Source organism: Saccoglossus kowalevskii, chromosome 13 (genome assembly GCF_978046115.1).
Source record: "Saccoglossus kowalevskii chromosome 13, keSacKowa6.1, whole genome shotgun sequence".
Taxonomy (NCBI): domain Eukaryota; kingdom Metazoa; phylum Hemichordata; class Enteropneusta; family Harrimaniidae; genus Saccoglossus; species Saccoglossus kowalevskii.
Window position 1 is genome coordinate 29,856,169 of NC_140653.1, and position 27,179 is coordinate 29,883,347.

Sequence of the window (27,179 nt, forward strand, 5' to 3'; positions counted from 1 at the left end):
CTGTGTGAAGTAAGTAAATCAAGGTGGCATTGACACAGACCACAGGTCACATTTTATGTAACGATTGTACGTTGACAAAAACGTTGCCTCTTTATGGCCAGAAAAGAATACAACAGAGGTTGACTGATAACAGCGTCCAGACAAACATTGATGAGTGTCGGCAAGGGGTATTTCCGTAAGCTATAATCAATTGTTTTTATTTTCGTAATAATGTAATTTAAATAAATAAAAAAACTTAATTCGTAGAAATGGACAAGGTGTAAAATGTGATCAGCTATTTTATTAAGTGTAAAAACCTGTTTTGTTCCTGTAAATGAAACTTTCATTTTATTTCCTGTAAAAACGTAAAATGTCTTTTCATATTTCCTGTAACCTGTACCAGATACCCCCTTGTCCCACCTCTTATTGATGGTATTCTGGATAGATAGTACCCGCTGAATTCTCAGTAATCCATGAAAATGTATATGGGAATGTGATTTATTTGAATGAAACAAATTCTCCAGCTCATTGATAACAACAAATTGTTGCTAATTCTTTTTCCGTGGGTTTTCAATCAAATTGTTGTGAGCTTAAAAGGTTCCGAATCCAGTTAGGATCACTTTCAACAAAGCGTCTGCATCTATCTGTCAGGATCAGTCTATTACAGGTTCCAGAGTCATAACGGCTTCTTGGTCTACTGTATTTACGCCTACTGTGACTATTTTTAGAGAGTGTAATCGAGTATTGGCATGTAAATTAAAATATAACTAAACAGAAACTTGACTTGGCACCAATCAGTAAAAAGGAAACTGACAAATTTGGTAGCAGAATAATTTTTTATCGGATCTAAATCAATTTGAATAGATTAAACAGTTAAATGACGTCATATACTTGTTGAGTACAATCAGCACATTCCCATTCCCAGAACACGTCACTAAACTGTTGGGAACATTTCGTTTTTCCAGAGGGACAGGAATTGTTCAATTATGCGCTTCCATACAAGTTGATACATCACTGACTCAACAATTGACATGCATAGTTATGGTTGGTTTCATTTATCTTCAAGATTGGTTTTTAATGTTTTTCGCAATGCGTATAATGGCTACATAACTATGGACGGTTTTTAAAACGAAGAACACTAAGACGATCTCACTCTCAACACTTCTCAAACATACTGATATTTGTGTTTAATAATTGGTAACCATATCTTTCTAAATATTCCCAACATAATTGAATTCCTTTTCTAAAATAATCATTATCAGTCGTTTGTGTTTTCAGCTGCTCACTTCCAAGAACTGCTATATTAGCCATACGCGTGGCTACAAATACTTGAAGAACTTTTCTTTCGAAGTCATTTAGACGAAAGTAAGATTCATAACCAGCAAGTACTGTTTTCCCTATTGCGAGGGGGTCGCCATGGTTGCAGTACATCATGAAATGAGCAATTGCTATAGCAATTTCGTTCACATAGTAAGAATATTGTGTATCTCCAAAGTCCACAATGCCGTTAATATCATATGCTATGTCAATATCACATTCGTCTTGTTGTACATGTTCAACATTTTTGTCACTTTCCGTTCTTGATTGTAACCGATTCTTGGAAACAATTACATTATTTGGGTTATAATCTCCATGTATTATCCCTGCAGAAGAACAGAAAACATCGTAAGTATTGAATTTATTCCATTTAATACTAAACCAAAGTGTATGTATGTTTGCATGGATTGTTTAATATGAACTTTCACTTGTCCCACTTTCAGAGATACAATTGCTGAAACTAACAATTCACAGCCATAATTGGTAATCTCCCCACTCGCAAGTTAAAAACTCGTGGTATCGGTTTTGAGAATAACTAATTATTTGACTTAATGTATTGTTATTTTGTTTGTAGATTGGTATTTTGACATACCGATGGTCAAATTTTTTTTTCTCTTATAATAATTTTGTGAGGTTCTTTATGATGGTAAATTTCATTTCTCAGTATAGCGAAGTGTTGGCAACACATCACGTTTTAAAACCATACTTAAATATAAGTGACGCGCCTACGTACCTATTACTTTGTAATCACAAGCACATGTTCGACAGAATTGTGTGTAAATCGGTAATATTTTGTAATATAATTTTACAATTTTAATAAAAAAATCTCACCACATAAGTTAAATATATATTAGGGAAAATCACGGAAGAGAATCGCGTACATGTTGCTTTCCTGCGATGTTTGTTAAGCATTGAACCGTCAAGAGCAGTCATATTATGGGCGTATATCCTACTGAAGATATTTACCCTTAGAAGTGGAGACCTAGAAACTACGTAATCCGCCAATGACTTGCAGCTTGCATTGTGGACATCATGTCTATTTAACAGACGTGTTTGGGAGTCGGAACATGGAAGCTGGGCACCTTGGTGTCAGACTGACTTGTAATAATATGGTCTATCTCTAATTAATACAAGTGTAAATTCCTTTGGGTCGAACTTAGTATCTCTACAATGTAAAAGTTAACCTCCACGCTCGCCAGAATTCCCCACATTCACAACTTAACAGATGTATCAGTAGTACCTTTACGGAGTTCCCCTATGTTTGGAATGACTTGTTCTTTGAACACAGATATGACTTCCTCTATCAGCTGTCTTCTTTTATCATTATCGATTACATGTAAACACTTTTGCAGAAACTTGACGTCATCTGTATTAAACACAGCATTTTCATGTTCAAAACCATTATGGTGGAAGTTCTATAAGTTAAGATTAACATACAATGTGCGTTTATTCAATGCTATATTCAAATACATATAATACAGCGCGCGTGTTCGAAAATGTGTTTACACGGACTGCGCATGTCCCTTCAGTATACTGCGTCAACATTCAATGCATATCTACCTAGCAAAAAACATAAAATACAAATAACACAAAATAGTAAAGTGACAAATCAATGTAATTAATTCATTCATTGGAGAAAGGCTATTCTAGCTGATATTTTCGAGTTGCAGATATGCGATAGATAGTAATCATTGGCATCGACATTACGTCTTAGTCACAAGTGTCACTTCCATCACCACAATATTACGTATTATCATTGTTGCTTGGGACCAATACTGGTAACACAAAATATGACGTTATATGGATGATATACACTATATATACTTACCCTGAGTGCATTATCTATACGGCCAAGTAGACTACCTGCATTGTAACTCATTGTGGCAGATGGTTGTAGAATTTCACTGTATGACATTCCACTTATATATTTCAGCATATACACAGCATGATATCCATATTCTGAAAAATAAATAAATAATCATTCATTAGATATTGCATCGGTACTCAGGGACGAGTCTTATAACAATTTGGAGTGTAGTGTGAAAAATATAACGAAAATTGTATAAATTAGTGAGTTCATAAAAAAACGGAAATATCAAAGGGGTAAATCTTTTCCTCTAGGGGTTCTCCACACTTGTCAGGGGGGAAACTCGTCTCGTCTCTCTATCTCGTCCCCTTGAGGTACGGGATCGGGAAAGTCACTTATACTTTACAGTCAAATAAGGCACACACAACGAAATACGTTTCAACTCTCGTCTTAGTCGGTCAATCGAGCACTCTATAAGACACAGCGCCCTGGGGGAAAGTCCCCAAGACTCTCACAAGGCTGAACCAAGACTCTTTTAGACTGCGTCAACACTCGTCCCAAGGCTCTCCAGGACTGGCCTCGACTGCCCAGGACTGCACTTTCTCTACTGTGCTGTGCTCCCCAAGACCAACTCAAACTCTCTTTATTCATTTTCAAAACTCTAACCAATTACAAAACAGTAAAAGACTCTAGGGCGTAACCTTCAATCATAAAGCCAATCACACTAAGTACTGAATACGTCATATATTTTGATTAATCGTTCACTACATTAATAACTATGGAATATAAACTGTCAGAATCGCGACGGTTATCTGGTAATTAGTTCCAAATCACTGAGCCAAGTTCCGTCCAAAACTTCAAATAGGCCTGAACGATGACAGACATAACACAGCGATTCGCTCGTAATCAACTAATTAAGTCGGTTAACAGATACGCAAAAACAAATTCATGACAGAAATATCAATCTAGAATTTTTTTCGATCTACTAACATACTTGTTGCATCACGTAGTCATGGTTGTAAATTAGCAGATTTTCTGGGTCTCTCATTGTGTGTTGACTGTACTCTGAATGGCGACCTTATGTTTCGTCAGAAGTTCATTAATTGAACTTTGCTTTAAAACACACGAGCTCTGGTCAATGTATTCCCCTATATATATTAGATTGTGACTAGAAATTGCCGATATATTTACCCAGTAGAATAACCAGTATTTTTTTATTAATATTATAGCTAGATATTCGGTCAACATATGACAATTGAAGTACAAAACAACAGAAGTCTCTGTTCTGCTTCAAGTTAACGCCCTTCCCAGGATGCAACAGACAATTGTAATGTACAATTCATTGAGTTTTCACAATAGGTAGTTTGTTGTTCTTATTTTGTTGTTTGATACAATCACAGTCCCTCTATCATAAAGGGACTGTGGTACAATGTACTGTCTGACCTATTTTATCGGACGCCTTAATGTACAAAGACACTGTACAGGATATACACCCGGCAATAATAAAAAAAAGCACTATATAATCGACAAACCCAAATTATTACCCACCAGCCTTATACAGTGTCACGTAATCTCCCGAATCTCGCATCACTGGCACGGGGGCGTGAATAGACTTGTCATTGAGATATAACATGCACTTGATCATACCCTCGACCACGCGTGGTTGCTTCGATTTTTTCAAACACAATATCTTCAAAACAAATTCGGCGTTTTTCCCGGTTGTACATTTTGCAACTACGTAAAAATTCTGATCGACACAGCTGACAAGCTCTTCCAGACGCTCTACTTTCACACTGTAGTTGCTTTCAACAAGAGTTTGAACTTCCTTCTCATGTATATCTGGCGTTCCATAATCTTCATACGTGACAATGCCAGCTTCAGAAGCGCCGGCAAGAAGACCATCATTCCAGATCGAATTCTCATTCGCCATCACAAGCAGTCAGAAATACCAAGAATTGTAACAATTAATGTTATTGTTAACCATGCATAAGACGTTAACCAATAAGGGCCCGAAGCATGACGCCACTACAGTATACAGTGACGTAGAATTCTATAAATAGTAATAACTCATTATAATAAAGTAATTAAGTTTAATTGTCAACCTGTAGAGGTGTATTGTATGCTAGTCGTAAATACATGGCCATGCACATCAATTGTAGTTCAAGTTGTGTTATGCTTTATTTTACAAATTGAAAAATCTCAAAGGAAGTCTTCTTGTTATATTGAAAGCAGTATCCCATTCAATGTAAACAAATACTGTCGTGTGCTAACTCATTAGCCAGTCAATTATTTGTTTTTTTTCATTTTCCTAAACTAGTTTTGATAAGTGCGTTATTAGAACCATTTGTTTTGATAATTGTGGCCATACTGTACAGCGCCCTCTTTATGGTCTATAGTATTGTACGGGGCATTTGTAAACAGTGAGTGGGCGAAACGAACAAAAGGTTATCCCTTGATTTACGACTACAATATTGATTTACGACTATAAACCATTATGGTGGAAGTTCTATAAGTTAAGATTAACATACAATGTGCGTTTATTCAATGCTATATTCAAATACATATAATACAGCGCGCGTGTTCGAAAAAGTGTTTACACGGACTGCGCATGTCCCTTCAGTATACTGCGTCAACAATCAATGCATATCTACCTAGCAAAAAACATAAAATACAAATAACACAAAATAGTAAAGTGACAAATCAATGTAATTAATTAATTCATTGGAGAAAGGCTATTCTAGCTGATATTTTCGAGTTGCAGATATGCGATAGATAGTAATCATTGGCATCGACATTACGTCTTAGTCACAAGTGTCACTTCCATCACCACAATATTACGTATTATCATTGTTGCTTGGGACCAATACTGGTAACACAAAATATGACGTTATATGGATGATATACACTATATATGCTTACCCTGAGTGCATTATCTATACGGCCAAGTAGACTACCTGCATTGTAACTCATTGTGGCAGATGGTTGTAGAATTTCACTGTATGACATTCCACTTATATATTTCAGCATATACACAGCATGATATCCATATTCTGAAAAATAAATAAATAATCATTCATTAGATATTGCATCGATACTCAGTGACGAGTTTTATAACAATTTGGAGGTGTAGTGTGAAAAATATAACGAAAATTGTATAAATTAGTGAGTTCATAAAAAAACGGAAATATCAATCTAGAATTTTTTTTTCGATCTACTAACATACTTGTTGCATCACGGGGGGGGGGGGCTAAGTAGGTTGGACAAGTTATAGCCGAATGTCAAGAAGTTACACTATGTCGTTCGAAGCACCATATTTGAAGCGGTGAAACTCATAATTATCTTATCACCATGGCTGCTATCTAACAGTAATTGACTGAAAATTATTCATTTTCAAGACAATGTTGATACTTGTGGAAGTAATTATAAATTTGGCATACGTTAAGTTCTATCATAGTCATGGTTGTAAATTAGCAGATTTTCTGGGTCTCTCATTGTGTGTTGACTGTACTCTGAATGGCGACCTTATGTTTCGTCAGAAGTTCATTAATTGAACTTTGCTTTAAAACACACGAGCTCTGGTCAATGTATTCCCCTATATATATTAGATTGTGACCAGAAATTGCCGATATATTTACCCAGTAGAATAACCAGTATTTTTTTATTAATATTATAGCTAGATATTCGGTCAACATATGACAATTGAAGTACAAAACAACAGAAGTCTCTGTTCTGCTTCAAGTTAACGCCCTTCCCAGGATGCAACAGACAATTGTAATGTACAATTCATTGAGTTTTCACAATAGGTAGTTTGTTGTTCTTATTTTGTTGTTTGATACAATCACAGTCCCTCTATCATAAAGGGACTGTGGTACAATGTACTGTCTGACCTATTTTATCGGACGCCTTAATGTACAAAGACACTGTACAGGATATACACCCGGCAATAATACAAAAAAGCACTATATAATCGACAAACCCAAATTATTACCCACCAGTCTTATACAGTGTCACGTAATCTCCCGAATCTCGCATCACTGGCACGGGGGCGTGAATAGACTTGTCATTGAAATATAACATGCACTTGATCATACCCTCGACCACGCGTGGTTGCTTCGATTTTTTCAAACACAATATCTTCAAAACAAATTCGGCGTTTTTCCCGGTTGTACATTTTGCAACTACGTAAAAATTCTGATCGACACAGCTGACAAGCTCTTCCAGACGCTCTACTTTCACACTGTAGTTGCTTTCAACAAGAGTTTGAACTTCCTTCTCATGTATATCTGGCGTTCCATAATCTTCATACGTGACAATGCCAGCTTCAGAAGCGCCGGCAAGAAGACCATCATTCCAGATCGAATTCTCATTCGCCATCACAAGCAGTCAGAAATACCAAGAATTGTAACAATTAATGTTATTGTTAACCATGCATAAGACGTTAACCAATAAGGGCCCGAAGCATGACGCCACTACAGTATACAGTGACGTAGAATTCTATAAATAGTAATAACTCATTATAATAAAGTAATTAAGTTTAATTGTCAACCTGTAGAGGTGTATTGTATGCTAGTCGTAAATACATGGCCATGCACATCAATTGTAGTTCAAGTTGTGTTATGCTTTATTTTACAAATTGAAAAATCTCAAAGGAAGTCTTCTTGTTATATTGAAAGCAGTATCCCATTCAATGTAAACAAATACTGTCGTGTGCTAACTCATTAGCCAGTCAATTATTTGTTTTTTTTCATTTTCCTAAACTAGTTTTGATAAGTGCGTTATTAGAACCATTTGTTTTGATAATTGTGGCCATACTGTACAGCGCCCTCTTTATGGTCTATAGTATTGTACGGGGCATTTGTAAACAGTGAGTGGGCGAAACGAACAAAAGGTTATCCCTTGATTTACGACTACAATATTGATTTACGACTATAAACCATTATGGTGGAAGTTCTATAAGTTAAGATTAACATACAATGTGCGTTTATTCAATGCTATATTCAAATACATATAATACAGCGCGCGTGTTCGAAAAAGTGTTTACACGGACTGCGCATGTCCCTTCAGTATACTGCGTCAACAATCAATGCATATCTACCTAGCAAAAAACATAAAATACAAATAACACAAAATAGTAAAGTGACAAATCAATGTAATTAATTAATTCATTGGAGAAAGGCTATTCTAGCTGATATTTTCGAGTTGCAGATATGCGATAGATAGTAATCATTGGCATCGACATTACGTCTTAGTCACAAGTGTCACTTCCATCACCACAATATTACGTATTATCATTGTTGCTTGGGACCAATACTGGTAACACAAAATATGACGTTATATGGATGATATACACTATATATGCTTACCCTGAGTGCATTATCTATACGGCCAAGTAGACTACCTGCATTGTAACTCATTGTGGCAGATGGTTGTAGAATTTCACTGTATGACATTCCACTTATATATTTCAGCATATACACAGCATGATATCCATATTCTGAAAAATAAATAAATAATCATTCATTAGATATTGCATCGATACTCAGTGACGAGTTTTATAACAATTTGGAGGTGTAGTGTGAAAAATATAACGAAAATTGTATAAATTAGTGAGTTCATAAAAAAACGGAAATATCAATCTAGAATTTTTTTTTCGATCTACTAACATACTTGTTGCATCACGGGGGGGGGGGGCTAAGTAGGTTGGACAAGTTATAGCCGAATGTCAAGAAGTTACACTATGTCGTTCGAAGCACCATATTTGAAGCGGTGAAACTCATAATTATCTTATCACCATGGCTGCTATCTAACAGTAATTGACTGAAAATTATTCATTTTCAAGACAATGTTGATACTTGTGGAAGTAATTATAAATTTGGCATACGTTAAGTTCTATCATAGTCATGGTTGTAAATTAGCAGATTTTCTGGGTCTCTCATTGTGTGTTGACTGTACTCTGAATGGCGACCTTATGTTTCGTCAGAAGTTCATTAATTGAACTTTGCTTTAAAACACACGAGCTCTGGTCAATGTATTCCCCTATATATATTAGATTGTGACCAGAAATTGCCGATATATTTACCCAGTAGAATAACCAGTATTTTTTTATTAATATTATAGCTAGATATTCGGTCAACATATGACAATTGAAGTACAAAACAACAGAAGTCTCTGTTCTGCTTCAAGTTAACGCCCTTCCCAGGATGCAACAGACAATTGTAATGTACAATTCATTGAGTTTTCACAATAGGTAGTTTGTTGTTCTTATTTTGTTGTTTGATACAATCACAGTCCCTCTATCATAAAGGGACTGTGGTACAATGTACTGTCTGACCTATTTTATCGGACGCCTTAATGTACAAAGACACTGTACAGGATATACACCCGGCAATAATACAAAAAAGCACTATATAATCGACAAACCCAAATTATTACCCACCAGTCTTATACAGTGTCACGTAATCTCCCGAATCTCGCATCACTGGTACGGGGGCGTGAATAGACTTGTCATTGAGATATAACATACACTTGATCATACCCTCGACCACGCGTGGTTGCTTCGATTTTTTCAAACACAATATCTTCAAAACAAATTCGGCGTTTTTCCCGGTTGTACATTTTGCAACTACGTAAAAATTCTGATCGACACAGCTGACAAGCTCTTCCAGACGCTCTACTTTCACACTGTAGTTGCTTTCAACAAGAGTTTGAACTTCCTTCTCATGTATATCTGGCGTTCCATAATCTTCATACGTGACAATGCCAGCTTCAGAAGCGCCGGCAAGAAGACCATCATTCCAGATCGAATTCTCATTCGCCATCACAAGCAGTCAGAAATACCAAGAATTGTAACAATTAATGTTATTGTTAACCATGCATAAGACGTTAACCAATAAGGGCCCGAAGCATGACGCCACTACAGTATACAGTGACGTAGAATTCTATAAATAGTAATAACTCATTATAATAAAGTAATTAAGTTTAATTGTCAACCTGTAGAGGTGTATTGTATGCTAGTCGTAAATACATGGCCATGCACATCAATTGTAGTTCAAGTTGTGTTATGCTTTATTTTACAAATTGAAAAATCTCAAAGGAAGTCTTCTTGTTATATTGAAAGCAGTATCCCATTCAATGTAAACAAATACTGTCGTGTGCTAACTCATTAGCCAGTCAATTATTTGTTTTTTTTCATTTTCCTAAACTAGTTTTGATAAGTGCGTTATTAGAACCATTTGTTTTGATAATTGTGGCCATACTGTACAGCGCCCTCTTTATGGTCTATAGTATTGTACGGGGCATTTGTAAACAGTGAGTGGGCGAAACGAACAAAAGGTTATCCCTTGATTTACGACTACAATATTGATTTACGACTATAAACCATTATGGTGGAAGTTCTATAAGTTAAGATTAACATACAATGTGCGTTTATTCAATGCTATATTCAAATACATATAATACAGCGCGCGTGTTCGAAAAAGTGTTTACACGGACTGCGCATGTCCCTTCAGTATACTGCGTCAACAATCAATGCATATCTACCTAGCAAAAAACATAAAATACAAATAACACAAAATAGTAAAGTGACAAATCAATGTAATTAATTAATTCATTGGAGAAAGGCTATTCTAGCTGATATTTTCGAGTTGCAGATATGCGATAGATAGTAATCATTGGCATCGACATTACGTCTTAGTCACAAGTGTCACTTCCATCACCACAATATTACGTATTATCATTGTTGCTTGGGACCAATACTGGTAACACAAAATATGACGTTATATGGATGATATACACTATATATGCTTACCCTGAGTGCATTATCTATACGGCCAAGTAGACTACCTGCATTGTAACTCATTGTGGCAGATGGTTGTAGAATTTCACTGTATGACATTCCACTTATATATTTCAGCATATACACAGCATGATATCCATATTCTGAAAAATAAATAAATAATCATTCATTAGATATTGCATCGATACTCAGTGACGAGTTTTATAACAATTTGGAGGTGTAGTGTGAAAAATATAACGAAAATTGTATAAATTAGTGAGTTCATAAAAAAACGGAAATATCAATCTAGAATTTTTTTTTCGATCTACTAACATACTTGTTGCATCACGGGGGGGGGCTAAGTAGGTTGGACAAGTTATAGCCGAATGTCAAGAAGTTACACTATGTCGTTCGAAGCACCATATTTGAAGCGGTGAAACTCATAATTATCTTATCACCATGGCTGCTATCTAACAGTAATTGACTGAAAATTATTCATTTTCAAGACAATGTTGATACTTGTGGAAGTAATTATAAATTTGGCATACGTTAAGTTCTATCATAGTCATGGTTGTAAATTAGCAGATTTTCTGGGTCTCTCATTGTGTGTTGACTGTACTCTGAATGGCGACCTTATGTTTCGTCAGAAGTTCATTAATTGAACTTTGCTTTAAAACACACGAGCTCTGGTCAATGTATTCCCCTATATATATTAGATTGTGACCAGAAATTGCCGATATATTTACCCAGTAGAATAACCAGTATTTTTTTATTAATATTATAGCTAGATATTCGGTCAACATATGACAATTGAAGTACAAAACAACAGAAGTCTCTGTTCTGCTTCAAGTTAACGCCCTTCCCAGGATGCAACAGACAATTGTAATGTACAATTCATTGAGTTTTCACAATAGGTAGTTTGTTGTTCTTATTTTGTTGTTTGATACAATCACAGTCCCTCTATCATAAAGGGACTGTGGTACAATGTACTGTCTGACCTATTTTATCGGACGCCTTAATGTACAAAGACACTGTACAGGATATACACCCGGCAATAATACAAAAAAGCACTATATAATCGACAAACCCAAATTATTACCCACCAGTCTTATACAGTGTCACGTAATCTCCCGAATCTCGTATCACTGGTACGGGGGCGTGAATAGACTTGTCATTGAGATATAACATGCACTTGATCATACCCTCGACCACGCGTGGTTGCTTCGATTTTTTCAAACACAATATCTTCAAAACAAATTCGGCGTTTTTCCCGGTTGTACATTTTGCAACTACGTAAAAATTCTGATCGACACAGCTGACAAGCTCTTCCAGACGCTCTACTTTCACACTGTAGTTGCTTTCAACAAGAGTTTGAACTTCCTTCTCATGTATATCTGGCGTTCCATAATCTTCATACGTGACAATGCCAACTTCAGAAGCGCCGGCAAGAAGACCATCATTCCAGATCGAATTCTCATTCGCCATCACAAGCAGTCAGAAATACCAAGAATTGTAACAATTAATGTTATTGTTAACCATGCATAAGACGTTAACCAATAAGGGCCCGAAGCATGACGCCACTACAGTATACAGTGACGTAGAATTCTATAAATAGTAATAACTCATTATAATAAAGTAATTAAGTTTAATTGTCAACCTGTAGAGGTGTATTGTAAATACATGGTCATGCACATCAATTGTAGTTCAAGTTGTGTTATGCTTTATTTTACAAATTGAAAGATCTCAAAGGAAGTCTTCTTGTTATATTGAAAGCAGTATCCCATTCAATGTAAACAAATACTGTCGTGTGCTAACTCATCAGCCAGTCAATTATTTGTTTTTTTTCATTTTCCTAAACTATTTTTGATAAGTGCGTTATTAGAACCATTTGTTTTGATAATTGTGGCCATACTGTACAGCGCCCTCTTTATGGTCTATAGTATTGTACGGGGCATTTGTAAACAGTGAGTGGGCGAAACGAACAAAAGGTTATCCCTTGAATGACGACTACAATATGGCTGCTGTGTTTAGTGCTGTATAGTCCTGTGTGTTTTGCAAACGTAAGTACTTATAGTGAGACGTGCAAAATTGGATCATATGGGAGTCACGTGCATGACACGCAGTAGCCCTATGCGTATAGTGCTTTGGTATTAATTGGGAAGATCCATACACACGCACTATCAGAGATTATTACTGGAACCAGCGCAACCAAAACGGGTGCGACACTCCTAAAACAATCCACATCTTTGGGCTTAAATGAAATGTAACCAATTGATATATTCACTGCCAATATCTTTACGTGACATTTCCCGTCAAATACAAAGATATAAACGACCAGATTCGTACTGTTCTCCGATTGTTGATATTTCCGTTACTACAAGCCACCATGTTAAATCACGCGTTATTTATATTTGCAGTGTAGTTTTCACTGTGTTGACACTATTACAAGGAAGAAGGAAGAAAGAAAGAATGTTTATTAAAATTTGACATAGCATGTTCCGAATCATATATGTACATTTATTTCACTTCCGATATACACCATGCATGTTTAATATCTTCTAAATATAGCATCATGTCTTCTAAAAATAGCATCAAAATGTGCACTGCATCTCATGATTTTATTTCTTATTTTTGATAATACACTAGTTACTAGTAGCTTCGCGATGAGTGGCTTTTTTGATAAAGTGGATTTTGTAGCGCATAGCTTTCGCGGGGAGTAGGTTCTTGTCGCAGGAACTGGTCCTTTCATCGTTGTTGAGAATTACAGTCTTATGTGTACTGGTGCTATCCTGGAAATACCATTCTTAGGAGCTGTTAATTTACCCTTATGATTTGTGCAGTTGCTCTTGCAGGAGTTCCTAAATAAAACCCATACTCTGATATGGCTCCTAGTTTCTTAGACCAAGACACTTTTGGCCATTTTATTTATGGAACGGGCTTTGCATCATGCATTTTTGTTATACTGCTTAGTGACATACTGTAAGTAATGATCTTTTTGTTGTCGCATAAAGACAGTTGAATATTGTTTATTAAAATTATCATTACTAATGTATTGCTTCCCACGCTTCGTCTACAGGATGATCTCTGGATGACTGCAATATAGAACAGTAACATTTTTCATTGTCTGTAACGAAAATCAGTTGCCTGTCTGGGAGAAAAAGAGACAGAATAAGGTTGGGGACATTGGAGGTATTTTCTGGTACGTTTTATATTTTTAGGCATCGTGTGAAAATGTTTGCGTAATTAGACATCAAAAGTAACGAATACAAAACAATGTCGCCGTTCCCACGCGACCATTCAATCGTTCATTAATCAACCGGTCGTCGTCACGTGGCTATATTCCAGTCACGACACGAGCACGTGTTAATCCATATAAATATTAAAAAGTGGGCGTCAAAACAAAACTGACTGGTAACCGAGTAGTTTGCGTGTTGGGCTCACCGTCGACTGGAAATATGCAAATAACCGTAAAGATTCCCCCTAGCAATTCGATGAAACGAAACGTCCAAAATTAAAAATAGGATTTTGATTTTCGTCGTTCATTTCAATATCCTTTTGTTGAAAACTAAATATCGCCACCACGGGAAAAACTTCGAGAATCAAAGCTAAAATAAAAATTGTGATTACTTACCGCCAGTTTATCAATTGAAATTACGTCGAAAACATAAATTTTAGCAGCCAGAAAATATTAGAAATTCACTTGGCTCTCATTGGCCAAGGACCCATTCACTATTATTGTATAAATTATTAACAATTGGTATCCATGGTAACATGTTTTGCATCTTGCGAATCTTGTCAAAATGCCTTAAGCAGCGATAGCGCGAGAAGGCCAACTATGGCTGACATTTACGAAATGCATTCTCTGTCATATTAAGGTAGAAGCCTACTCATAATTTTTCAGAAAAATCGCATGCCAATGTTTGTTGGTATATTATGTAAAATCATGGAGCTATTATCCAATGGCATCGTGAAATGACATTCTTTTGTGTGTATTTTAAAAAACTTATTATTAATCTTATTATTTTCTTTAAAAAACGCTATTTTTAGAACAATTCAATAGAGCAAAGTGTTAAAGAAAAATTGCATTTTTGAATTAATTGAAGGCAAATACCCCATCATTCACAATACCTACAAATTGAGACATGGCATAATATCTCTGCCATAGGAACCTATGGTAACAGTGTTATTATACAGACAAAATGGTCAATATCCACTAAAATTCAACCATTATTTTCTCCAAAATATTAGGCTGGTGACCCCATCTTTTTATTTATTCCTTATATTGCCTAGAAGTACAATTTATTGGAACATGAATACATTTGAGTATCTAACCAAACCAGTCTCCATTGCTCAAACCCAAACCACATAGACAGTAACATTGATATAAACATTAAAACAAGATGGGTATCTGCCAAGAATCATAATTCAAATTAATAGAAAAAAAGAAATAATTTGAAATTATATAATAGATCATACTAAGTATAAGTTTTTCCATGAGGTGATACAGTATTCAACAGAAAAAACGTTCTAATAACATTAAGATCATGTAAGCATACTACTACTAACATAGCTCTAATTTCTATTCGCAGGAGGAAGAAAACCGATTCTATCATGGCAGCAGAGATACCACAATCAAGACAGTCAACTGACAGTGTTTACGGTAAACCGACACTGACATTAGGAACCGCCAAGGAAATTGTTAACACACGTTATTGTTTAGAGATTGACGTCATAAAAGAACTGTCAGGTTCCGTTGACCAGAATTTCTATGTATCATCTAGTGTTGGAGCACAGACTACAGAGTTTGTTCTAAAAATAATAAATTTAAAAGAATCTAAGTGTGAAGAGTTACTGATGGGACGTATTGAAATAATGTGTTGCCTAAATAATGACAATATCAATTGCCCTGTGCCTGTCAAGCTCTCTGATGGTAATTACATCACGTGGTATGGCACGAAAGGTGAGATTATTTTTGAAATATAAATACATCATATAGCATATACATTATATCGTCTATTGTAACAATTAAGTATGTTTATTAATAGTAAAAGTAAAAAAGTTTACACTGAGAAATACAAAAAAATTGTATATCAAAATAAACTGTTTCACAGAGAGTGGTCAACATGCTGTCTACCTTCAGACGTTCGTACATGGAACACCATTCGCAGACATAGAAATAACACCTACATCAGATCTGTATTACTCGGCTGGGAAGTATCTGGGAAATGTGGATGTGGTTCTTAAGGTATTTTACATTGATAATCATGATTATGGTGTCAGGGGAACGGATTTATCAATCATTATAGGAATGTCGAAATGTAAGGAAGTCTACAATGTATCATTTTATAATGTGAGTTGACTGTCAAAATTTGATTACAGTGACATATTATCTATTTTATACAGAATGTACTGATATATGATTTTTTGCAGAAATTTCATCATATTGGTTTTGAAAATGACGATTCTATTTGGAAGCCACACTGCATGAATGCCATTCAAGAATTGATGCATATAATTGAGCTAGAAGAACGGAAGACAATGGTTGAATGTGTTATACGCATGTTCAACAGTAAAGTGTCACCACATCTAAAGAAGTTGAAGAAAGGTATACAAAGCTGTTGAGTACATTCACATCCCATATACATCTAACGAAAAGTTGCTAAAAATTGTGATTATCAAATATGAAAGCGGATACATGATCAACAAATAATCTCTCAATTCTGAAAAAATACAGTCATAACGAAAACATATAGCATTGACATATAGGGATTTCACATTAAGGTGTTGTAGAATCACCAAACAAATACCATCACCGACCTTGTGGTTGGGTTCTTTACCCCAAAATACACAATATAAATAATGTATAGGTATATTGGTATATATATATTCATACATCGTAAAACCAGGGCACTTCGGGAGAGAACATGCACACCTGTAACAAACTTGCACGCACTTCAAGTTCATAACAGATTAAAGCAATGAATACATTAATAATTAACTGCAAATAACCATGGTTAATGCTCCAAACAACGCGTAAATACAAGTAAATAATGTTTACACTGTCACTTGTAGATTGTTTACATCAATTCTTGAAAATAGTATGATACAAGTGCAAATTACGACAGTTTGAACAACAGATGTTTCATTTTCACGAAAACAGACAGAACATAGTCACCGTGTAAGGCCTGCTTGTTGCTATTGAGACCCACAGAACCCAAACTGGACAGGGGGTTCTTTTTCTGCTAGAATGGGATAGACAAGACAATAGTACTGAAATGAAATACACATACACCAAAGTTAAAGCTCCTGGCTTTAATACCTCTCAAAATAATCACAAGAAACAAGGCACAGAATAATACAATGAATAAATTCAATAAAATAAGGGATTGACCAGGGAAGTGTGCATTGGTGATAACTCACAGTTCCAGGATGTTGAAATTGATGATACCTTGCAGTCATAGATCTCTCTGTCAGCAAATGATTAAATGGCACAAAGTCCCTCTTAAATTAAAATCAAAACCTGTAATTAAAAGAAACTAGATACAGAACCCCGCAGAAAAACGTGGTATTTCAGATATATATATACACTTGTTCATAAACCACCTAATAAATCTTGATGGGAAATCTCCTACCTCCGCGGCTGTAACCCAAACTTGGGTTCAAAATTGGATAACAAAACCATATTTTAATTATCTGAATATTGATATATGTAAAATTGGAAAAATACATCATCATACATCAACAACTCCAAATATTAAATATGTATACCTAGGTCCAAATATAATCAATTGGAGGTCAATCCCACGTGTAGATTATGTAATACTGATCCTGAAGATTGTATTGCACTGTCTGCATATCCAAGATATATTTCCAAAATAAATAATATATGGGTGGCGTCTCAAATTATTATGAATTTGTCTTACTCTAATATCCCCACAATATATAAATGCAGACCACATTTCGATTATCGAGACAATTGTCTATTTCGACAGCAACAACACGAGTAAATTCCAAATAAATGCATTTTAAATATGCATGGACGAACTGCAGACACTGGGTTAACAAAACTTACACTAATTCAAAAATATGTTTTGGGTATGACTCTGTACACTGTGAAGCAATGTCACAATACAACATAATACACAGACAGAGAAAACCAGAAATATGTACCTTAGTTTATAAATATAACCATAAATGAATAAAAAGTAATCACTTTCCTCTTTATATTGCAGGCGTAATACATGGAGATTATGACCCTAACAATGTAATAGTTTCCATGCTTCCGCATGAGGGTGAAGATGTCAGACCAGAAGTCTGTGGCATTATTGATTTTAGTGATGCTCGTTATTCGTACTATGTGTTTGAGCTTGCAATTTGTATAGCAGATTTCCTAATGTTCAGCAAAGATGCCAACCATTCGTTGATTAGCACAAGACTTTCAGAAGGATACCAATCAAAGTTCCAGCTGAATGAACTTGAAAAAAGTCTTCTTCCAATATGCATTGCTAGTCGTCTCTGTCAGGTAGCTGTGTTAGGCACGAATGAATTAAAAGTACAACGATACAATAACTACATCGACAACTTTGTGTCAAAGGCTTGGAATTGTTTACATAGCACATTGGCGAATCTTAGTAAAATTATAGAACTTTAATTTTAATCAATTGAGTTAAACATGAGGAAAAGAAGTTTGATATTGCCTTTGAGTGCGAGAACTTCAAGGCTGTCTGCCCAGTGTAAACTCGCTTGGGCACAAAAGTATAACAATGTATAGACATGGGTTTGTTGTCACTATTCAGTATCGTATACATAACAGCAACCAAATTATATTTTTCCATGTTAAACATACATTAATATGATTATAGTGTGTAATTGTGTATTATAATGTGTAACAGTAACCACTACTTGTAAGCGCACTACAAAGTGTGCAATTATAACAAACTGGTTAAATTTCTGGTGTAAATGCTCATTAATAAATAAATATACATACATACAGTAACATTAAATGCGTGATCCAACCTTATTTATATTTCAACCTGCTAAGGTCAAAGCAGTGTGTTTGAACCCTATATCCAGCCAACACTTTCAATTGTAGGAAAATGCAGGTAATTATTGGGTCCCCAACAATAAGGGCTTCTGTACAACTACTGTGTTTAAATCATATCACTGATAAGTTTAATAGCACCCAAATAAGGATTCATCAACTCCAGTTATAGGACATGTCTGCGAATTAGTAGAATGTTCTCTTTATATCACGAAATGACGTAATCTTTTAGAGGTCCTTATATTAAAACAAGTATGTAGACTGATACATTATAATCTCTGGTTCAAAACTATTTCCATCCAGAATTACTACGAAGGATATTTTAGAGGCACGTTTCTACGTTTTAGCACAGATTTCTGTTCGATGTAACTTTCAAGCTTTTATTTTAAATCGCGAAGTTTTGTAATTATCAGGATATTTTAAATTCTTTTTGCATTCCGGCATACAGTTTGAAAGATTTCACTGATTTCACTGAGCAGTGCATAACACTATACACATTAATAATTTCCCAAAACTCAGGAAAGCTATTTTCAAAGACTTATAGCATAAACAAATGTTAACAGAGGTATAAAAAGCATAGAGTGATATTTACAAGGTTCAATCATTTTAACTGACACGAATACAGTATATTATATATCAAATTGAGGATATGCACCAAGGGATTTTGTTATTATTGTATCTAGCCAAGTGATAAATGTAATTAAAATACATTGAGATTAGAAATGCAGACATATATAACATTGTCAATTAAAAAACATTAGTATGAACAATCTTTTATGTCGAAAATAAGTATTTTTTATGTCGAAAACAAGTGTTTTCCATTAGAATAATTATAGGTGATTATTCCACAACGACTGCTACTGCTGCCACTGCTTTTGAATTGCTAGATCATCTGCTCTGTGAAGCCAGTGGAATTCATATTTGTGCAATATGTACAACTGTCGGTTTAACCTCTAACCCTTAGGCCTGTAATCCAGTTGGATAGCAGCTGATTTCAACAGCTGTAAGGCCACGTGTGGCATGGTCTGCACTTTTCCACTGTACTGACTGAGAAATTAATTCTTTAAACTATTTTTGCTACAAACATCTTGAGTCTCTTTGTATTTTTTTTACATAACCCAAGACTACCTTTGAATCCGTCCCAAAATGATGTGATATGTCTTTATAGCCCATTGCAGTCTCAACAAGTTTAGAAACCGTTGCTGAAATTGTTGCAGCTTGTACTCCCAGACTAGGTATAGATACAAGCTTCCATGGATCAACTCCGGCCTTAGGAATTTCAATGAGTGTCAAATCAATTGCACGACAGGCGGCAACTCGGCATGTAAGCTACGCCAACGATAAATTAACTAAATCGATAAGGTTTTCTAAATAAGTACAAACATAACAAGGTTCCCTAGTAATTTCTCAAACGTTACCTACCTCGTTGGCAGCATAAATGATACTTGGGCAGCGAAGATTGATGAAAAATTATCTGCAGTGAAACCCTTGTAACACTCCTAGTTAACACGATCCTCATACAGAGCACAGAGCACACACAACACCATAAATTGCCATGAGATAAATAAACGAATGAAATAAAAAATCAGAAATAAGTCTAAACAACAAAACCACATTACATATTAGTATGACATGTACAATAACTTGCAAAAAGACGTATTTAACGTGTACATAGCACGCCCGACAATGAACGAAGCCGAACAATGAACGAAATTGCAGCAAAGACCATATTCATTATCCATTATTATTCAAAACGCGCAAAAACTTTGTGGATTAGATGCACTTGAACGTAGAACAATATGTCAACAGGTGGGTTTTGAAGAGTACTGTAGCACTCCTACTCGAAATTTGGCTCACAGCGCCAGCCATTTTAGTTCTCAGATACAAACCAAGCTTCACATGGCGTGTGCCCTCTCTGTGTGAAGTGCGCGAATCAAGGGACATTGACACAGGTTACAGGACGTATTGCACCAGGATAGAAAATAAGAAATGAAAGTTGACAAAAATGTTTCCTGTTTAGCGCCAAAAAAGGAGAATACAACAAAGGCGTCTAGACTAATTTCGGTAAGAAACACTGGTGCTATTCTGGATAGATAGTACCCGCTGAATTCAAAAAGTTGTTAAAAAGAAGAGAAAGGAAGGTTTAATAGATAGTGAAGAACCTCCAGCTGCCACAATCAAAGTTTTAGGAAACAATGCTTGTTTTGTGCTGCATTTTGTGAAAAGGTAAAGTGTGAAAGAAAGGATGCTCCACCTTTCAAGGTTGTTGTACTACAGTATTGTGATGATTGAAATGATTTGTGGAGTCGAGAAGTTGCTATGCGCTGTCATGGTGTACATGACTTGTCTGCAGCTGAGGCACAGTATCATGTTCGCTGTTATGATGAATTCAGAACAATTCTCGTGCATGCTGATCAGAGCCCAATGATTGATGATACTGCATTGTCATTGCTTGTTGATGAGATGTACACTAAAAGAAAACTATGTACTTGAACATCCATTGAACTGCATGATGAGTATGTGAGTCATGGTGGTCAGTTGACACGAAAGCAAATGTTTACCAATCTGGTATACATATGAGATACAGAATCAATGCAAGGTGGAGAAAAACACGTTGCATAAAGAAAAAGATGTTTCACTGCCCGTGTTGGTCCGTAAGAACACAAATTCATAGTGATCTCAAAGGCTATTGATAACTTTTTCGTCAGAGTAATAAAATAAGAGTGAACAACCTTCGGAAAAAGAAGTAGACGTTGTTTACTTGAAAACTGAAGAACAGGTGTAAGATATTGGTTACTTATTGTGATTACAGCATACATTTATATTATTACATTGTATATATTCACAGAATGTATCTACTATATTTTAAAAATATATGACAGTTTATCTGTTATGTAACCCTTATAACCAATGTTGTGCTAAAAAGCGTGGGGTACCCCAGCTGCCTTCGTTCGAGAAAACAGACGGAGGCCGATGAAGTAAGAGAGGGGTTGTTAGTGAGTTTATTTTCTTGCTGGATTAAAAAGACAATAAAAACAAAAAGTCAGATTTCAACAACAAGAACAATAGTATCCCGGTGGGTAAGAAGGTATGCATTGCTACATTCCAGCATACTAAATGTTGTGACAATTTGCGGAGTTCAAGTTTCTCACTAATAACTAATATTGGTAAACTTTCAAAGTATGCAAAAACTTGTAAATAAGATGGTTTCTAAAACAATGACCAAGCACAAAGTCTTTGTATTGGCATCCTTAACTTATGATATCTTCCATTACAGAACATTTTATAATAGTTTACATTTATTCATGATTAGTTTACATCTATACACGCTGAAAGTTTCACATTACGTCATATCCATAAATTAGTGTTAATAAAACTTTGTTCCTACATCTCTACATGCTGACAGTTTCACAGTACATCAAATCCATAAATTAGTGTTAAAAAAACTTTGTTCCTATATCACTACATGCTGACAGCTTCACAATACATCATATCCATAAATTAGTGTTAAAAAAACTTTGTTCCTATATCACTACATGCTGACAGCTTCACAGTACATCAAATCCATAAATTAGTGTTAAAAAAACTTTGTTCCTATATCACTACATGCTGACAGCTTCACAATACATCATATCCATAAATTAGTGTTAAAAAAACTTTGTTCCTATATCACTACATGCTGACAGCTTCACAGTACATCATATCCATAAATTAGTGTTAAAAAATTTTGTTCCTACATCACTACATGCTGAAAGTTTCACATTACGTCATATCCATAAATTAGTGTTAAAAAAACTTTGTTCCTATATCACTACATGCTGAAAGTTTCACATTACGTCATATCCATTAATTAGTGTTAAAAAAACTTTGTTCCTACATCACTATATGCTGACAGCTTCACAGTACATCATATCCATAAATTACTGTTAACAAATTTTGTTCCTACATCACTACATGCTGACAGTTTCACAGTACATCATATCCATAAATTAGTGTTAACAAATTTTGTTCCTACATCACTACATGGTGACAGCTTCACAGTACATCATATCCATAAATTAGTGTTAAAAAAACTTGTTCCTATATCACTACATGCTGACAGCTTCACAGTACACCAAATCCATAAATTACTGTTAACAAATTTTGTTCCTACATCACTACATGCTGACAGTTTCACAGTACATCATATCCATAAATTAGTGTTAACAAATTTTGTTCCTACATCACTATATGCTGACAGCTTCACAGTACATCAAATCCATAAATTACTGTTAACAAATTTTGTTCCTACATCACTACATGCTGACAGTTTCACAGTACATCATATCCATAAATTAGTGTTAACAAATTTTGTTCCTACATCACTACATGCTGACAGTTTCACAGTACATCATATCCATAAATTAGTGTTAACAAACTTTGTTCCTACATCACTACATGCCGACAGCTTCACAGTACATCAAATCCATAAATTAGTGTTAATAAAACTTTGTTCCTATATCACTACATGCTGACAGCTTCACAGTACATCATATCAATAAATTAGTGTTAAAAAAACTTTGTTCCTATATCACTACATGCTGACAGCTTCACAATACATCATATCCATAAATTAGTGTTAAAAAAACTTGTTCCTATATCACTACATGCTGACAGCTTCACAGTACACCAAATCCATAAATTAGTGTTAAAAATTTTTGTCCCTACATCACTACATGCTGACAGCTTCACAGTACATCATATCCATAAATTAGTGTTAACAAAAATTGTCCCTACATCACTACATGCTGACAGTTTCACAGTACATCATATCCATAAATTAGTGTTAAAAAAAACTTGTTCCTATATCACTACATGCTGACAGCTTCACAGTACATCAAATCCATAAATTAGTGTTAAAAAAACTTGTTCCTATATCACTACATGCTGACAGCTTCACAATACATCATATCCATAAATTAGTGTTAAAAAAACTTGTTCCTATATCACTACATGCTGACAGTTTCACAGTACATCATATCCATAAATTAGTGTTAACACATTTTGTTCCTACATCACTACATGCTGACAGCTTCACAGTACATCAAATCCATAAATTAGTGTTTATAAAACTTTGTTCCTACATCACTACATGCTGACAGCTTCACAGTACATCATAACTATAAATAATCAACTGTCAAATAGTCCATAGTCAACGGTGCCCAACCACCAGCAGACACTACCAGTATTATATCCAACTATTGTGCAACTATTACTATCATACACGCCATACATTAAAATAATGTTATACATATTCGATATTGCTAAATATTGTGCAAGAACTTCAGTGACATTATGATTACACCGTGGTATGAACAAGTTAGCTAGATGTCCGGATGAATCAGATTTAAATGTTCATACTGTGGACATTCTTCTACCATAAAACTCTGAGGCGTGGCAGAGTAAACATGCGATAAGCCAATCGCTGCAGTCATTGGCACGATCACGTGATTACCGGTGATGTGTTAAAGCTGCCACTACTAAATAGAATCAGCCTAACTATTTATAACATTCCTGTTATATGTGTTTATAATGTCTACCATGAACATGCTAGTTGTTGATTCTGAAGAATACTGCAACCACATGTGAACCAAATGTGCGAATTCATAATAATATGATGAAAATGTTTACGCGTATCTGTTATCGACTTAATTAGCTGATTACTAGCGAATGGCTGTGTTATGTCTGTCATCGTTTCGGTCCATTTGAGGTTCTGGACGGAACTCGACTCAGTGATTTGGAACTAATTACGAGATAACCGTCGCTATTCCGACAACTATTTCTGACAGTTTGGTATTCGCAGTTATTAATGTAGTGAACGATTAATCAAAAAAATATGACGTGTTCAGTACTTAGTGTGATTGGCTGTATGATTGAAGGCCACGCCTTAGAGTCTTAATACTTCTTTGTAAATGGTTAAGGTTTTGAAAGTGAATAAAGAGTTTTTAGTTGGTCTTGGCGAGTACACCACGACAGACGCAGTTCAGTCTTGGAGAGTCTTGGGGCAGTCTTGACGCAGTCTACAGAGAGTGTCTTGGGTCAGCCTTGCGATAGTCTTGGGGACTTTTGCCCAGGGCTCTGTGTCTTATAGAGTGCTCGACTGACCGACTAAGACGAGAGTTGAAACGTATTTTGTTGTGTGCGTATATTTGACTGTAAAGTTTAAGTGACTTTCCCGATCCCGTACCTCAAGGGGATGCGATAGAGAGACGAGACGAGACCCCCCCCCCCCCCCGGCACGTGTGGAGACCCCAGAGAGAAGAATTTCCCCCTGATAATAACAATATTACAGGATCGGGAATCGGGTCGTGCTGTGACTACTTGTATGAAGTGTATTCGGATATAAACATGCAAATTTAAATATATAGCTATAGAAAATTGGCTGCCTTAAAATTGGGGATCAATCGGTAATCGGTAATAATGTAGTAGAATAAATTCCGAACGCGCCTTATGACTACTAGGGCGGTTTGTAAAATGAAGAAGACTTAGACGCTCTTACTCTTCAAACATACTGATGTGTGTGTTTAGTAACTGGTAACCATATGTTTCTAAACATTCCCAACATAATTGAATTGCATTTCTCATATATTCATTATCAGTCGTTTGTGTATTCAGGTGCTCAGTTCCCCGAACTGCTATATTAGCCATACGCGTGGCTACAAACACTTGAAGAACTTTTCTTTCGATGTCATTTAGACGAAAGTTGGATTCATAACCAGCAAGTACTGTTTTCCCTATTGCAAGGGGGTCGCCATGGTTGCAGTACATCATGAAATGAGAAATTGCTATGGCAATTTCATTCACATAGTAAGAATATTGTGTATCGCTAAAGTCCACAATGCCGTTAATATCATGATTGACATTTTTGTCACTATCCGTTCTTGGTGGTAACCGATTCTTGGAAACAATTACATTGTTTGGATTATAGTCTCCATGTATTATCCCTGGAGAAGAACAGAAAACATCGTACGTATTAATTTTATATAATTTACATTTGTTAAACCAACGTTACATTTTGGTGGCTGATACAGAAACAGTAGTCTGTGTATGTGTGCATATACATACTCATATCTGGATTGTTTAATATGAAGCTTCACTTTTCCCACTGTCAAAGATGCATTGCTGATACTGAGTTTATAGCTCTAATCTTCCCACTCGCAAGTGAAAAACAATAAGGTATCGTTTTTTAGATCACCAACTATTTGACTATATCAGACATTGTTTTATATTGTGTATGTTGATATTTTGACAAAATGTTATTCTTTATGATAACTTTGTGAGGTCCTTTATGATGGTAAACATTTCCAAGAAAACAAAGCAACACATTACGTTTTAAAATTATTCTTAAATAGAAGTAACGAGCCGACGTACCTATTACTTTATAATCGCAAGCATATGTTCGATAAAATTATGTGTAACTCGATAATATTTATTCTTTTCACCTTTTAACAAGGGTGTAAGTAATTGTAATTGTAGTGAGAGAGGCAGAAATTGACAGCTTGTTGTCCGGCTTGCTAGTAATAAACTCTGATCACTTCAGGTGTGTATTTTTGGGGTCTAACCTAATATCTCCATAATGTGAAAGTTATCCTCCATGCTCGTAAGAATTACCACATTCACAATTTAAGGCAGAGATGCAGTTTATCTGACAGGTATTTCACTACTCCAAGTTTATGCATAAATTAACACCCAGGCTAGTTGTCTGTACGATTTTTGTAACACTGTTCAATCAAAAACAATGTCCCGACGGCGTTTTGAAGATAAACTAATTGTCAATCATTTGTGAAAATTACAAAACAAAAGGTCAAAGCATCTAGGAGCTATTTTTCTTAATGTTCTGGGATGTGCACTAAAAAGTAGCTGAGATAATTGCTAATTTGCATAACAATTCACTCAGTAAGAAGTTTGTTAATGCTCATAATTAAAATGGCTGTAACAGTTCCAAATTTAAATGTGTAATTTAGTTTAATTTAGTGGGGATCCCGTCCTTTCTTTCTTTCACCATGTTTCTTTTTGATTATTAATGTACAGCCTTGCTAATCTTGCTAATCATTCAAAAGAGAGAATGTTTGCACCTGTTATATTTTAAAATCGTTTTTGATTATTTTTCACTATTAACAATACCACAAAATGTTAACAGTCTATAGCCAAAACCGTTTGGATGATAAAAAGCAACAAAATAAAGTTCACTCCGAAGTGCCCACGAACCTGCATCTCTACCT

At 35.3% G+C, this 27,179-nt stretch overlaps 4 protein-coding genes across 10 annotated transcripts in view; 1 reads left to right on the forward strand and 3 right to left on the reverse strand.

Moving 5' to 3' along the window:
* Nucleotides 1-1,018: 1,018 nt before the first annotated feature.
* Nucleotides 1,019-6,151, reverse strand: LOC100370444 (hydroxylysine kinase-like). Its single transcript, XM_002730799.3, has 5 exons — nt 6,023-6,151; nt 4,652-5,153; nt 3,125-3,255; nt 2,537-2,711; nt 1,019-1,622 (listed from the first exon to the last, which is right to left on the reverse strand). The coding sequence occupies exons 2-5, from the start codon at nt 5,031-5,033 to the stop codon at nt 1,135-1,137; spliced, it is 1,176 nt and encodes a 391-aa protein (XP_002730845.1). The 5' UTR covers nt 5,034-5,153; nt 6,023-6,151; the 3' UTR covers nt 1,019-1,134.
* LOC102806504 (hydroxylysine kinase-like) lies at nt 5,263-12,543 on the reverse strand. Of its 6 annotated transcripts, XR_014931421.1 has the most exons (4): nt 11,981-12,543; nt 10,911-11,041; nt 8,467-8,597; nt 7,458-7,597 (listed from the first exon to the last, which is right to left on the reverse strand). XR_014931421.1 is itself a non-coding variant. In XM_085507189.1 (3 exons), exons 2-3 carry the CDS (start codon nt 7,475-7,477, stop codon nt 5,948-5,950), a joined length of 588 nt encoding a protein of 195 aa, XP_085363315.1. In that variant the 5' UTR covers nt 7,478-8,597; nt 9,540-9,558; the 3' UTR covers nt 5,263-5,947. The 6 variants fall into 6 exon arrangements, 5 of the variants coding, with proteins under 5 accessions (XP_085363315.1, XP_085363316.1, XP_085363317.1 ...); XM_085507189.1 differs by lacking the exons at nt 10,911-11,041; nt 11,981-12,543 and adding exons at nt 5,263-6,153; nt 9,540-9,558 and having other exon boundaries at nt 7,096-8,597; XM_085507190.1 differs by lacking the exons at nt 10,911-11,041; nt 11,981-12,543 and adding an exon at nt 5,263-6,153 and having other exon boundaries at nt 7,096-7,597; nt 8,467-8,595.
* Nucleotides 12,544-12,781: 238 nt separating this feature from the next.
* On the forward strand, nt 12,782-18,880 carry LOC100367800 (hydroxylysine kinase-like). The gene is made up of 6 exons (XM_078009065.2): nt 12,782-12,937; nt 13,954-14,076; nt 15,467-15,837; nt 15,989-16,122; nt 16,308-16,482; nt 18,110-18,880. The coding sequence occupies exons 3-6, from the start codon at nt 15,489-15,491 to the stop codon at nt 18,526-18,528; spliced, it is 1,077 nt and encodes a 358-aa protein (XP_077865191.1). The 5' UTR covers nt 12,782-12,937; nt 13,954-14,076; nt 15,467-15,488; the 3' UTR covers nt 18,529-18,880.
* A 3,319-nt stretch (nt 18,881-22,199) lies between these two features.
* The window catches only part of LOC102807546 (hydroxylysine kinase-like), a 78,651-nt gene continuing 73,671 nt past the window's right edge, over nt 22,200-27,179 (reverse strand). For both annotated transcript variants that reach the window (XM_085507186.1, XM_085507185.1), the window contains one exon: nt 22,200-25,901. In XM_085507186.1, coding sequence (XP_085363312.1) covers nt 25,453-25,901 — 449 coding nt within the window. In that variant the 3' untranslated portion in view covers nt 22,200-25,452. The remainder of the gene's footprint in view (nt 25,902-27,179) is intronic.